Below are 15,759 nucleotides of genomic sequence, written 5' to 3'. Positions count from 1 at the left end.
CTTATACTAATGAGTAACAAATGATTATATGTCTAAAAAGAATTCACAGAAGAACTCAAAAAAAGACTTTTAAAATCAAATGAGAGAAACTGAGGTGGGGAGGAGGGAGCAATCCAAGAAAAAAAGATTATTAAAAAAAAAAGTCAACCACCTAAAAAAGGAGACCCAGAGTCTCAAAAGAAGAAAATGACTTTGAAAATTAGAAATGGACAAGGGGAAATCAACAAAGTTACAAGAGAATAAAAAATAATTAAGTAAAATATAAAAAATGAAAAAAATAGGAGAATATGAAACATCTTATAAGAAAAATAACAGATCTGAATAGATTCCAGATCCATTTCCTGAATAGACCAAGAAAACAAGGGAATAATTGGACTACTTGAAAACTATGACCAAAAAAAAAAAAAAAAAAAAAAAAAAAAAAAAAACACCACACAATAATACAAGAAATAATTAAAATTGTCCTGAAGTGATACGAGAGGAAAAATAGAAATAGAAAAATGTCTACTGCTTACCATGTCAAATAGATCCTACAAGGAAAATATATAGGAACATCACTGCTAATTTTCAAAACCCCCAGATCAAAGAGAAAATTTTAGGAGGAAAAAAAAAAATCAAATATGCTGGAACTACAATTAGAATTGCACAGGATTTATCAGTAGCTACATAAAAAAACTGAAATACTATATATAGACAATCAAAATAAGATTATGACTGAAAATATATCCAGCAAAATTGATACAATACTGAATTTTTAAAAAAAGACATTCAACAAACCATCAAATTTTCATGACTAACTCTCTGAATTCAATAGAAAATTTAATGTATTAAGAGCCAACAGCAAAGACTAATTTCAACTCAATAAGGACAAACTTCGTCTTTTACATGTAAAGGTTAACCACACATCTAAGACTAACATTAGTACCTGGGAAATAAAGTTTGGGGTACAGCTGAGTATGATGTGACTCTAAAAAAGCAAAACCATGTAGACAAAGATAAAAATAGCAATTATACTATATGAATGAGATAGGAGAACAAGAACCAACACAGGAATTTAATGAAGATGAACTGGTTGTTTTGAAAACCTAAAAGTGCAATTTGGAAGGTTATTTAAAGGGAGTAGGATAAGATATGTAGATTAATGAGAATGGGACAAAGAGAATGGGAAAGGGTGAGGGCAAAAGGAAGGGGGAGAAAGATGAAGTAATAGCAAGGCAGGGTAACAAGCTGAAATAAAGTAGAAGGGTTATTAGCAGGGACAGGAAATAGAGAAACAAATACAACAATGAATTTATTAGGGAAAATTCAAACAAGAGAAAAATCTACATTATGTTAGCCATAATAATATTGTTTTAGATTTTTTTTTTGGGGGGGGGGAAGGAGGGGAAGTAGCGGCTAGGTATAGGTGTCTGCATAAATATATCAGTGCATAAGTGTACTCTGCTTGGGGGAAGTGGAAGGAAGGAAAGGGAACAAGTAAAAAGTACATACAGAAAACAAAAGAAAACCTATTAAGAAGTAAAGAAAAAATGGATTGCTGTGAGTACAATGTCTCCTATTATTATATATGCTTTCCTGAAATGGAAATTTGTTTCATATTTCAAATCCTTCCCAGGATGGTGGGCACATGACAACTTTTTTTTCTTTTTCTCTTTTCTTATTTTGCATTTAAGTTTTAAATAAATACATTAAAAAAAAAATATGTAGAGGACTAAAGTATTAAGACTAATAAAATATTAAGAATTTGCAAAATGGCCATTTTAATGAAGAGCTTCAAATACTGAACAGATTATTCTAAATTTTGTCCTGGAGATAATTAGGAGTCACTGAAATTTTTTAAATTAGAAAAGTAATGTGATCTCCATTGTTAGTGTGATCATGATTTAGAAAACAAGTGAAAAGAGACTTCAAGAGAAACCAATCCAAAAGAGAATTGCAATAGACAGGCATTAAAGTTGAAGAAAGCCTACACCAAAGTGGTGGCTGAAAAGAGGAATGAATAGGAAAGATACTGTAGAAATAGGACTTGGTAATATACAGAGTACCACCATCATGGAATAACATATTAGTATAACAGACTGCAAATCTAGAATACTAAGCACTGTGCACTAATCAGAATAACCTAGATCTTAACATTTCCTGACATTCCCTGGAGTTAGATGGTAACTTTTTTAGTGCGCACATACACCTCCCCTGCAAATGTGTATGTGTGTGTATGTTATATATATAACACACATACACACACACACACACACGTATGTGTATATCTTGTGCTATAATTTGCTTTTTCTAAAATTTAATCCAAATGTGGGGCAGCTAGGGGGCACAGTGAATAGAGAGAGCACCAGCCCTGAAGTCAGGAGAAGCTGAGTTCAAATCTGGCTTCAGACTCTAACACTTCCTAGCTGTGTGACCCTGGGCAAGTCACTTAACCCCAATTGCCTCAGCAAAAATAAAATAAAATAAATTAATCCTATGTAGCAACAATTTAAAGAAAATTATTGTTATACCAAATATGAAGCTCTGGGCCAGATATATTACATAATTTTCTTATTATGATGAAATTCCAATACAAATAAAGAAATCTTAAGACCTAACAGAACCTGACAGAGCTTTGAAAGTTATCACATGAAATACAATAAACAATTAAAATATTAATAAATAAAATTAAAAAATTAAATATCAAATTCCTTACAATTATAATAATTAAATAATAAATAACAAAATATTGACATTCAACTAAAGTGGAAGTAATGATAGTTTCTTATAAAGTATACAAATTACAAGCTCTAGAAAATTCAATGAAGGTGAAATGACTTCACAAATGGCCTATTAATGGGCTGGGCTAGGACAAATTAAATTCAGAGGGGCTTCTCATTAATAGTTTACTTTGAGAAACTTTCAAAGAACTATGTAGCTAAAATACAGAGGGTTTGCAATCTGCGTTACTAGAAAGAGTCACAATGAAACCCAAGACCACTGGAATATTGAGGTTAATTTTTTATGTATATTTTCTTTATATAAAGGCTTCTTGTTAATATTATGGCTCAGAAAATAAACATTAAAAGAAATGAAACAACAACAAAAAAAATTTAAACAATAGACTACAAGAAATCTCATTAGGTTTATAAATTCTCATGATCATTTCCGAACAAGTGTGGATTACAACATTCCAATAATTATATTGCCACCAAAAAAACACAGCTTAGTTGCCCTTCTCTATTCAGTAATGAGTAATATAAAACAGGTGCAACTGACAGAATACAATCTAAATATAGCCCATTCTCAAATAATTTACAAACAGTTCATAGAAAAAATATTTTTAATAGTCATAATTACTTTTTAAAAGAATTTTTTCTAAGTTCATCACTTATTCATTAGCTTATTTGTGGGTATTGCTGCTTTGCCAATGTGAAAATATATCTACAATCTCAAAAGTAGTTTCTTCAATTATTGTGAATTTATTTCTAGCTGATTTTATAATCATTGATAAATGGTTAAGGATGATAAATTTAAAACAAAAATAAAAAGACAAACTTTTTTTGTCCTTACAATACTATTCACTAAACCAACAAGATTAACTCATAACATTCATGGTCCTAAACATGTGTATATTTCAGTTAACACCTGTTAACTTCTTAAAATGCAAAAGTATACAAAAATAAAATTTACTAAGTGTATGAACTTGGTAAAACTCAGTAGATAACCACAGTCTATAGACTTCATCTATGTGATGTTTATAAAAAAGGGTGGGGGAATAGGGGCAGCTAGGTGGTGCAGTGGATAGAGCACCAGCCCTGAAATCAGGAAGAAAGGACCAGGATCTGGTGATCACTTAACACCTTGCAATCCTATAATCATGATAAAGAATTAGGAACTAGATCTAATTAGAGAGGCAGTAATTAACTTCTATTAAAAACATTAAAGAGGAAATTAGCAAATATTCTTTTTGCAGGAATTATGAAATCTTCCTATCATTATCCATGAATGATTCTTATTCAAAAATAATGATAATGATCATCTATAATAGACAACACTGCATAGAAAATAAATTTTCTAACTCAAAGAATTATGAAAAGGTAATATCAAAATAATAATGTATATAATGTATATAATTTAATTACTTTAATCAAACTATTTTTTTTTTTTTTGCTGAAGCAATTAGGGTTAAGTGACTTGTCCAGGGTCACACAACTAGGAAGAGAAGTGTCTGAGATCACATTTGAACTCAGGTCCTCCTGATTTCTGGGCTGGTGCTCTATCCACTGTACCACCTAGCTGTCCCCAATCAAACTATTTTCAAAAATAACAATAGGAGAAGTGGTTCAAACACAATCAATGAGTTATCTTGTTATATTGGTTAATACTTTCCAAAGAATATCAACAAAAATATCATGTAAAACCTGGTATCTTTCAAATTAAAGTCTTTCATAAAGCAGATAAAACATTCAAGAAAAATAATCATTTCTGACAAATCCTTTATGATTTTATGAGAATAAATTATCACAAAACCTACCCCCTTCCCACCCTAAATCACAAGCCATTCTTTTTTACCTGATAAGGTGTACTTCGTATTTTAGACTGTCTAACAGCTGCTGCAGCACCACCATAAGTTGTTTTACCAGGGTAAAAAGGAGAATCTCCGAGCTGGCTTGTTTTAAGTATTGAAGAATTCCCAAGTGACTGCAGTGAAAAATAATGACAGACCATAAGCAAGAGTCACAAAACTAATGTGATTAAATACATATTACTTGGGACTCACAGGGGAAAGTGTTCCAAAGGCAGACAAGTTGAATGCTGGTTTCTTTGAGCTGGTGGCAGTATGCTGTGAGAGCGAATGAGTACGTTCAGCTTCGGGGGACCATAGCGGTGGCCCTGAAGTGTTCTTTGAAACAGCTATATCTGAAAAGTACAAAATATATACTTATGCATCTAACCTCTTTTCTCACCTCTTTCAGGACTTTTTTCTACCCATGGCCCAGGAAATTCATTACTGGGATGACCCTCATTATCCTCCAAGATCTCATGAGCTTTGGTTCTTTTCACCTTATTTATGCTTCTCTGATTGGAGGGTAGAACCATGAACTCTAAACCTCTATTTAAGGAGAAAGCTCAGTTCAAAAAGTTATTAGACTATATCATTTAAATGGGAAGCAAGAGGGTACAACAGGAAAAAGCACTGATTCTAAACTCGAGAGAAGCTAGGTTGTAATTCTATCTTTGATCTGACTTGTAGTAAGGGCCGCTAAATGGCACATTTGGATAGGGCATCAGCTCTGAAGTCAGGAGGATATTACTTAGATGGACTTCAGCAAATTACCTAATGTTCTCTGGACCTCTGTTTCCTAATCTACAAAATGAGAGGGTTTAGATAATCTAAGGTCTCTTCCAGTCTAAATCTTTGATTTGTAAGAAATCTACTATAATACTTATAACAACTAAAGTTTACCTTTATCAGAAGCTCTGGAAGAAAAACCACTGGTAGTTGAGATGTTATCATCATCATGCTGAGAGGTAGAATCTTTGATTTCTTTTACAAATGAGAACCCAGAACTGCCAATTGGGAATGCTGAGGATGTGGATGGCTGACAGTGTAATGTTGGGGATTCCAACATGGAGAAATTTAAGTGGCTCCGATGAAGAGAAGGCCTTGTTAAAACATCCGGATAATTTAAAGCAGATCTACTTGTTGAAGGTTCTTAAAGGAAAACCATCAATATAATGAATATGCAAAATAATAAAAATGTAACACTATCACATCAAAATACTTTAAAGTACTTATTATCAGATATACTTACAAGATTAATTTATAAACACTTAAAATAAATCAAATTTCAACTCTGCCTTATCAGTTGGAGGTTCCAATGAACTATGAATAAGGTGTTTTTAAAATATTTCAATCAATACTAGGTACTTATAATCCAATTCAAGATGTATTTGTGTAGTCCCTATTGGATACTAGGCACTATGCTGTGTTAGGCTTTAAGAATACAAAGACAAAAATGAAATTAATGAAATGGTACCAGCCTTCAAGAAAATTGAATTTTATTAGGTGGGGTGAAGAGACAGGACATAGAACACAATGACATAACAGGTAATTGCATATAATAAATAAAGGACACTAATGATTAAATATAGATCTTTCGGTATAGATAAGAACAGAAAGGCCTTCAAGGTTTAAAAAAAAAAAAGCATTCCTAGAATGAGGGACAGCCTGTGCCAAAGCAAAGGGAAAGGAGTTGGTTAGACAAGTAAATTAGTTAATATAAAGAATGTATGAAAAAAATTATTTAAAAAAAAAATCTGAGAAGATGGATTGGAGCCAGACTATAAGGGGATTTAAATGCCAAACAGGTCTGTATTTGATTTTAAAAGAAAGAGAAAGAGATTAAAGCTTAATGAATAGAGAAATAGTCAGACTTGTACATTAGAAATATCATTTTAACAGATGTGTGAAGGATGAAGAGTAGAAAGACTAGAGACCGAGACTATAATAGTTTAAGTAAGAGGTGGTAAAGGATTATCCTAGAGTGGTGGCGAAATGAGCAGACAGATAGGGATAGAGGGCAATATGCTGGTAAAGAAATAACAAGTGAAAATGATTGGATATGAAAGAAGGAAGAACTGAGGAAAACACTAAAATTAACCACCTGAATGACCTGAAGGATAGAGGTGCTTCAACAGAAATTGGTAATTAGGGACAAAGGTGAATTTCAGGAAGATTAACTTGGTTTTAGTAGAACATACTGAGCTCAAGATATTTATATGATAACCTGAGAGTGTGTGTGTGCTTGCGCATACACACTACAGGGCTGAAAGTAAGCTAAAGTAAGCTAACCCTCTCATTTTACATATGGGATCACTAACAGTAGAAGGGATTAAGTGACTTGCCTGTATTCATACAATTAAAGAGTCAGTCAAAATTTTAATTCAGGTTTTCAAAGTTCCAAATCCACTATAATATTCCCCATACTAAACTGCCTCCCTAAATCAAGGTATCTACCTACCTGTCCCTTTTGAATTAATTTTTTATCCCTTAGAGTGATTATAAAACCAGCAAGAAACTGGTAGTAATTTAAACTGAAGAAAAATGTTTTGAGACTCTTGTGAATGTCTCTCTCATTTGTCTCTCAAGGTCCAGTTCTGTGAATATGTATATAGTTATCTGAGAACCATCCACTTAAGAAATAACTGGATAGGAACTAAAGAGGCCAGAAACAGAGTCCTGGGAAACATCCAATTCAACCCATGAATTCTCCTAAAGGAGACTAGAAAAGAAGTCAGACAAGGTAGGATAAGAACTAGAAGAATAGTTATGTCACAGAAAATCAGGAATGACAACATATAGGAGAAAAGCATGTAATCAACAATGTAAAATGTTAGGCATAAATGCTAGAAAAGGTCAAGAAAAATGAAGCATAGAAAAAAGTCAACTGATTTAGCAATTAAGAAAGTGTGTACAATGGAGGATGCCAGATTGCAAAGTATTTAGAACTGAAATGGAGGTGAGAAACTGGATGCAACAAGTTTAGAGGGCATTTTCTAATTATTTGGCTGTGATGGGGAGAAGATATATAGAACAATAACTTCAAAGAGAAGAAAGGATAGTATGAACAATTTGGGAGAAGAGGTACAAAGGCCTGTGATTGGTGGTAAAGGGAAAAAAAAAGTAGACAAAGTCCCTTGCTCTGAACAATTTATAACAATAGAGGAGAAAAGATATACTTGAGGGTTATAATAAAAATGACACTGTATTAAATATGTTGGAAGATTAAGCAAAATGATATTATAGGTACATATAACTAGAAAGCAAAGACACAGAAACAAAATATGACATCTGGGAGTCAGCAAATAGCTTAATTTGACTGGAGCACAGAGAATAGCATATATGGGAAAGTGGCATGAAATAAGGTTAGAAAAATAGGTTAAGAGGTTAGAGATTACAAGACGATTTTGAATGAGTTTGTTTGGTAAGCTATTTTTCTTTGGTACTGGGGATCTAATAAAGGATAGGAGACAAGGAAATGAACTACCAGAGCTGTATATGACAAAGATTCACAGAATTTCAGGGCTAGAAGGGACCTCAAATATTTTCCAATTCAAAATGTACCAAATGTATGCTAAAATGATTACAATATTTGCTTCAACAAGCAATTTTAAAGAGGGGAAATACAACCTAAGTCACATTTATATAACACTTTACAGTTTGAAAAAAACATTGTTTACAATCCTGTGAAAAGTATTTATCATCAGTCCAATTTTACAGATGAAGAAAACTGAAGCTTTAAAGGATTAAGTTACTTGTCCACAATAAGAATTAGTAAGGAGCAGGACTTAAATCCAAGGTCCTAGATTTAGATTTAATATTCTTGCCACCACCTGTCAATATTGCCAGGTATACAAGTATAAAACAAGGAAAGATGAAAAAGGGCAAAGGAGGAATCCAGGCAACATGCTAAGTTAAGTAAGAGCTCACTTTCAACTGAGAAGAATCAGGGACAGCTACATAGAAGTACAGGTACCTTAGCTGAACCCTGAAAGAAGTTAAAATACAGAGAGAAAATATTATAAGCAAGGGACCTCAAACAAATGCAGAGGGGTAGAAAAGGATAAAGAAGAAACACCATCAGTTTGGCTAAAATATAAATGTTCAAAATTTTACACCTCAGAGCTTCCACCCCATATTTCCAGGTTCTAGATTATCCCTACCTAAAATACCCTCCTAGAACAAAAGGAATAACACACATAAAACTGAATTTGTAAAGCCTCATCTCTAATTTCTTTAATTTTATTGATAGCACCATCATTCTCACAGAAACCTCAGTTATCTTTGACTCTTCCTTCTCTTAGCCCACTTACAGTCATTTCCCAAATGTTAAAGATTACACCTCTACAACAGTCTTCAATTTGACCATTCCTTTCTATTTCCACTATCTGACTAGAATGACCTAATAATTAAATAGCACCGGATATAGATTTTGAAAGTAAAGAGGGAATCAGTGGAGCTAGATGAGCCAGAAAATGATCATACTCATGCTTTAGAAATGATCATTTTAAACAAATGTGTGAAGATTAGGTTGGCAAGGAAGAGACACTAGAGGCAGGAGCATCAAATAATAGTGAAGGGAAAAGATAGTCAACTAGGATGGTGGCAGTGAGTTAAAAGAGGGTATATGTGAGAGAGACTGAAATTAAAAGTGACGCGGCAACTATCCAAGGAAAGTGACAGTGAGACAAGGATAATTCCAAGGTCTAGAAGAGGTCACTAGAAGAATTGATATCCTCAATAGAAACAAGAAAAGTTTGAGAAGGATGAATTTGAGGAGAAAAATAAAAAGCTCTGTTTTAGACATGGTGGGTTTGAGATGTCAATGGCTATTCAAGAAGGAGATGTCCAAAAAGCAACTCAGGAAAGACAATTAATGGGCTGCATAAATCTAGGATTTATCTGACTAGAGATAATAATTTATGGTATGTGATCTTCCTCATCATTACAGTTGCTTTCTAGTTAAGCTCAGGTACACAAAGTTATACTGCAAACTTTTACCTTCTATATTTTGGGATGGCAAGTAATTGTTCTGTTTTAGCAGGTTTTCATTCATGGCACAAAAACACCTTTACTTTAAGCCAAGTATGGTACATAAAATTTATTCTATTTCCAGTAAGGATAAAAGTACACTCAAAAAATTGTAAATTAATATTATGTAAGAAAAGATTAACAACTTAGCATTTCTTCTCTTATAAGTTAATTACTTCTATTCACTCTGGCCTCTTTCAAATTTATACAGGAATCCAAACTACTGAATAGCCTAAATGAACAGATAACAATGTTAATTATTATAGCCAGCTGACTACTTTTATATAATTATAGCTGTCAAACTTCCAAAAACATGTACTTTATATTAGTGACCTAATTGTGACCATAAATAATCAAGAGAAGAATCAAAAGATGACAAGTAAATACCATTTCCCCCAAGAAAGAAAAATGAAAATTTCCATGAAACAACCCAAATAAAAAAGAACTATGAAGTCACATTACCAGAATATATTATTTGTAACTCATTTTTTCATTCAATTATTTGGTTAGATTTTAACAATGATTACGTTCAATAAAGTTTATTTTTAATTTTTAAAAAATCAAAACAAGTAGAATTATAACATTGCTGCTAATCCTTCCAATTACCTTCTGTATTACTGATCGCTGGATCTGGAGTGATTCTCCCATCATTAATAATTGGGTTTTCCTCATCTGTATATAAAAGATGATCATTTTGTGTATTCTCTTGCCAATGTCTTGATTCCCTGTTGTCATCTGAATGTACATAGGCAGTTTCGTTTTTGTTGAAATACTTCTGTAGCCATGCTGGGACGATGTTCTTAACAGATTCTGTAACTCTACTAAGGATGCCCTGTTGGAAGTAAAAACAAAAACAAACAAACAAAAACTCATGCTGTTTAATGATGTCAACAACTATTAGATATATTTCAACTTAATTTTTTTTAAAAATAGCATCATCAAATAGATCTTAAAAACAGATATATAAGAAAGTGACTGAGGAATAATTAGATACCTTAATATGATCACTACAGAGTACTTTGTTAGTCCTATTTAAAAGAGCTCAGCTTTTAAAAGTATTTTAAAATAAACTCATACTGTCACATAAAATCAATAATTTCCACATCTTAGCTATGTTTTTATAAACAATAATAGTCATCAATAAAAATGTACTAAATTCCTACCGTGTAACAAAAACTGTTAGGCATTAAGCAAAGTTCAGATTCTCAAAACAATAGTTTTTTATGTCATTTTTAGAAGAAAATAATTATTTCCGCTCTGAACTTGTTGAAATAGAGACCTTGGATTGATAATTCTATTTAGGAGCTGTCTATATGCAGCTGAGTCTCAAAGACTGCACAAATCACATAGCTAGTAAGTGGCAGAGCAAGGATTCAAGTCTTCCAACTCCAAATTTGGTGTTCTTTCATAAGCACTACAGTTACCTTTTAAGAGAACTATGATAGAGATAAAATATGTTCTGTTATGAAGTCAAACTCCCTCACATATAGTACACATACAGGAAAACCAAGAACATTTTCTTCCTATCCCCATAAGAGCTTCTAATTAAAAATGACTAAACAACACTCAAAATTAAGAAATTATTTGTTGTAGGTTGGTCATATTAGCTTTTGAAAAAAAAATAATTCTGAAGAAAAAAGAATACTTCTATCTCACAAACTTCATGGCAAAAAAAGGGGCCAACACATTAAAGGGGTGGTAAAAATGGTATAAAAAATGAATTTTGTTATATTCAGTGGGAGATTGAATTTCATAATTTTTTTAACTACATATAAGGAAATGCTCTTTTAAGAGTGAGGCTTAAAGATGATAGGTAAAAATAATGATGATTGTTGGAGGGGATGCAGGAAAACTAGGACATTGATGCATTGTTGGTGGAGTTGTGAACAAATCCAACCATTCTGGAGAGTAGTTTGGAACTATGCTCAAAAAGTTATCAAACTGTGCATACCCTTTGATCCAGCAGTGTTACTATTGGGCTTATATCCCAAAAAGATCATAAAGAAGGGAAAGGGACCTGTATGTGCACGAATGTGCACAAATGTTTGTGGCAGCCCTCTTTGTAGTGGCTAGAAACTGGAAACTGAGTGGATGCCCATCAGTTGGAGAATGGCTGAATAAATTGTGGTATATGAATATTATGGAATATTATTGTTCTGTAAGAAATGACCAACAGGATGATTTCAGAAAGGCCTGGAGAGACTTACACGAACTGATGGCTGAGTGAAATGAGCAGGGCCAGGAGATCATTATGTACTTCAACAACAATACTATATGATGACCAGTTCTGATGGACCTGGCCATCCTCAGCAATGAGATCAACCAAATCATTTCCAATGGAGCAGTAATGAACTGAACCAGCTACGCCCAGAGAAAGAACTCTGGGTGATGACTAAAAACCATTACAATGAATTCCCAATCCCTATATTTATGCCCACCTGCATTTTTGATTTCCTTCACAAGCTAATTGTACAATATTTCAGAGTCTGATTCTTTTTGTACAGCAAAATAACGTTTTGGTCATGTATACTTATTGTGTATCTAATTTATATTTTAATATATTTAACATCTACTGGTCATCCTGCCATCTGAGGGAGGGAGTGGGGGGAAGAGGTGAAAATTTGGAACAAGAGGTTTGGCAATTGTTAATGCTGTAAAGTTACCCATACATATAACCTGTAAATAAAAGGCTATTAAATAAAAAAAAAAAAAAAAAAATTTTAAAAAAAGAGTGAGGCTTAGGTAAAACAAACCAGAGCTATATATATGCATTTAAGGTAATTCTATCAAACATTTAAAGAATTAATTCCAATACTACATAAGCAGGTTGAAAAAATAGAAATTATACAATGCTGAAAAACATAATTACATCCTGATAAAAGATAAAACTTTCTCCTGCCCCAAATTTCTCTTACAGTATTGACAAATAATTAACCTTATTTTGTAACCAAATCAATACAAGCCTTAAATCTTCACCAAGCAAAAATAAAAACTAAAAAGGCTCATCTCCAAAAGGCCCAAATGAGTTATGACACTTTTGAGTCCAGCTATAATGCACTGAAGCATGATATTCAGTATAAGATAAGCTTATCTTATCTTTATGATAAGAATTTGGGTACTTTACAAATACCTGTACAAGAAAATTTGTTGGGCAACTAGGTGGGCGCACAGTAGACAGAATTCTCAGCCTAACGTTAGGAAGATTCATTCTCTTGAGTTCAAATATGATCTCAACACTGCCTAGCTGTGGGCAAGTCACTTAACCCTGTTACCAATTCCTCATCTGTAAAATGATCTGGAGAAGGAAATGACAAATCATTTCAGTATCTTTGCCCAAAAAAACCTCAAATGAGGACACAAAGAGTTGGAAAAATGAAGAACTAGAAAATATTGCTTGCTCATTTTTAATCAAGGACACCATTAAAATATGCATCACCCTCCTCCCCCAAATTTTGAGAAAATAGGCTGAATCAATAGTATTGTCCTTTCAATAATCTTTTTTGGTTAGTAATATTGCTATGCCCCCCCCCCATTTTTCCCATACCTATCAGAAATCATATAACACTATCATTTGCTTTTAAGAAATTACAGTACTTCAGAATATACTTTGCCTAGTCTAGACACCATCTCTGAATCATCCTATTTCTCAGGTTTGCTATTAAGGTAAAATAAGATAATATTTGTAAAACAATTTCCAAATCTTAAAGCACTATTATTCGTATTGGCATCTTCTGAAGTTCCATTTCTACTTTTTTGTCTGTGTGTAAGTGTGATTTGAATAGGAGGCACCAAGATTTTAGAGTATAAATGGTCCTCTGGAGCTATTATGAAAATTGTTAACTAGCTCCGAAGAACTTCCAAACCCCAAGTGCAAATTGAATCAATGTTTTGCTTTCTTTGTTCCCATCCCCCTTTCCAACACAGCTAATCTGGAAATATATTTTCCTGATTTCACATATATTATTGCTACCATATTGCTTACCTTTTCAATGGGTGGGGGAGGAACAGAAAGGGAGAGAAAGAATTTGAAACTCAAAGTTGTTGGTTTGTGTTGTTTTATTTTTCTTACAGCATTCTAGAACCAAATAATAAGCTCATTTTTTTTATGCCTAGACTTTTGCTGTTAATCTCAGTAAGTTTCATTCATGAATATGGAGTTGATGTTGCTTATTTGGACTGTCTAGCAAGCTTGCAAATTTGTTTGCTTCCACCATTTACACTGTTTCATAAAGGTACTAATATTTGTAACTTTTCCCTTTTGGTATTTAACATATGAATTTGTATCCCAAACTAGTGTGACCCTACAGGCTCTCTAGGTCTGATTAAGGAGTTCAAGAGCCTTTAGCTAGGATGACTTCTGAAAAGCTTTGATCTCCCAACTGTGGCAACTTTAAATTAGTTCAATTCTCACAAGAGATAATAATCAGGGCATTTGTGTCTTTTTCCATATTCCAGTGCTTTGTATATTTGTATAGTTCAGAAACTATTATATAGTTCAGTTCCTCACAGTGGTTTATTTTCAGTGAAAAGATTTGGCATATAACAAGACAGACTACAACCACATAAGAAAGGACCAAGAAGTACTATGGAAGGGATCATCTTGTGGAAGAAAAAGAGTACTACCCCCATTTTCCTGGGAGAGGAAGGAGATAAAAATTAAAGTAAATTTAAAGGAAATTCCTGGGAGAGGAAAATGCACTGAGATCAAATTGGCAAATTAAAGAGTATTCTCTGATCAGAGACAGAGGCTGCTAGGTCTCTGTTGTAACTCACAATGTACTTATATAAAACTGTATCATATAATCACAGAATTTTAGAACTGGAAAGGCCCTCAGTGGCAATCTAGTCAAAATCATAACTGAAAAAGAACCCCTTCTACAACAGACCTTACAAGTGGTGATCCAGCCTTTGCTTGGTGACATTTAATAAAAAACCTACTGCTACTCCTCAACTCAGCTTGTTATACTTTTTACTTTTTGGGTTAACTAATTGTTAGCCAAGTTTTTCCTTACTTCAGACCTAAATCTGACCCTTTGCAAAACCACCCACTGCTAATTCTGCCTTCTAGAGTCAAATAAAACCAAGTCTAATCCTTCCTCCACATAACAGCCATCAAAATATTGACAACTAGGAAGTTCTTCCACAGATTCCTGTTCTTGAAGCTTAAACCACTGCAATTTTCATATTCCATAAACTTAAACGTCATTATCACTGGAATGACCTACATTTTAGGTTTTTCCCTTCTAAAATAAAAGTACCCAGGATTAATCAAAAATTTCCAGATGTAGTATGATCAGAGCAGAATACAGAAGGACTGCTGCCTTATTTTTAGAATCTAATTCTTTTAACAAAACACAAGAATACTTAATAAGTAGCATTTATGTAGCTCTTTAAGGTTTACAAAGCACTTTACAAAATACTACTTCACTTATTCCTCACAACCACCCTGAGAGATAGGCACTATCATTATCAACTAGTTCTGAATTCATCTAACTTTCTACTATTGTCTGGCTCATCTCCATATATTTTTATAAAAATAGCATTTGTGAATTAATCAAATACTTTGATTACACTGAGTGGCAGGTGTTATTATGACCTATTATGAGCACTCTACCTTCCAGGTAGAGTTTGTTATGAAGAATAAAAATGTATTTGTTTTTTAAGAAAGAAAGGTCAGGTACAGAGAGATACTCTATGAAATTCTTAAAAGTAGGTCTACAGCATTCCCTTTATCTACCTGATTTGCCAGTTTAATAAATTTAATCTGTTATATTTATGTCTAATAAATTTAATCTGGTATGTTAGTATCTTAATTTGACCTCCTACACTTGGCCTCTTGATTGAAAATGAACCCATAGATAAGATATCCAATCTGAAGAATCTGAACCCAGAAATCTACAAAAAGTCATTTTAAGAAAGCTAAGATTTAGATATGTCTCTGACTTCCTGAGCACTGCTTGGTAAAAAAGGTGGGAAAACAATAAGAATAGTATAGCCAATAAGAATCAGTAAAACACCTTTCTCTATATATGAAAAATGCCATAAATTCCATTCTGTTACTGTTTTCTTCATGAACTTTCATCTGGGCTTCATTTTGCTCTGTTAATGATAATTAGAACCCAATACTTCTCTCTTGGTAAAAATTAGATTTAATTAAGATTTAAATTACTTTGAAAATTACA

The 15,759-nt window shown here is 32.9% G+C and overlaps 1 protein-coding gene across 1 annotated transcript in view; it reads right to left on the bottom strand.

Moving 5' to 3' along the window:
• The window catches only part of NUP153 (nucleoporin 153), a 72,931-nt gene that overhangs the window by 38,410 nt on the left and 18,762 nt on the right, over positions 1 to 15,759 (bottom strand). The window contains exons 2-5 of the mRNA XM_031946807.1: positions 10,184 to 10,409; positions 5,450 to 5,698; positions 4,763 to 4,902; positions 4,555 to 4,683 (exon numbers count right to left, since the gene is read on the bottom strand). Of these exons, the coding sequence (XP_031802667.1) occupies positions 4,555 to 4,683; positions 4,763 to 4,902; positions 5,450 to 5,698; positions 10,184 to 10,409 (744 nt within the window). The remainder of the gene's footprint in view (positions 1 to 4,554; positions 4,684 to 4,762; positions 4,903 to 5,449; positions 5,699 to 10,183; positions 10,410 to 15,759) is intronic.

Source organism: Sarcophilus harrisii, chromosome 1, assembly GCF_902635505.1.
Source record: "Sarcophilus harrisii chromosome 1, mSarHar1.11, whole genome shotgun sequence".
NCBI classification, from domain to species: Eukaryota; Metazoa; Chordata; class Mammalia; order Dasyuromorphia; family Dasyuridae; genus Sarcophilus; species Sarcophilus harrisii.
The sequence above is the reverse complement of the archived record's forward strand: the minus strand, read 5'-3'. Positions and strand labels throughout refer to the sequence as shown.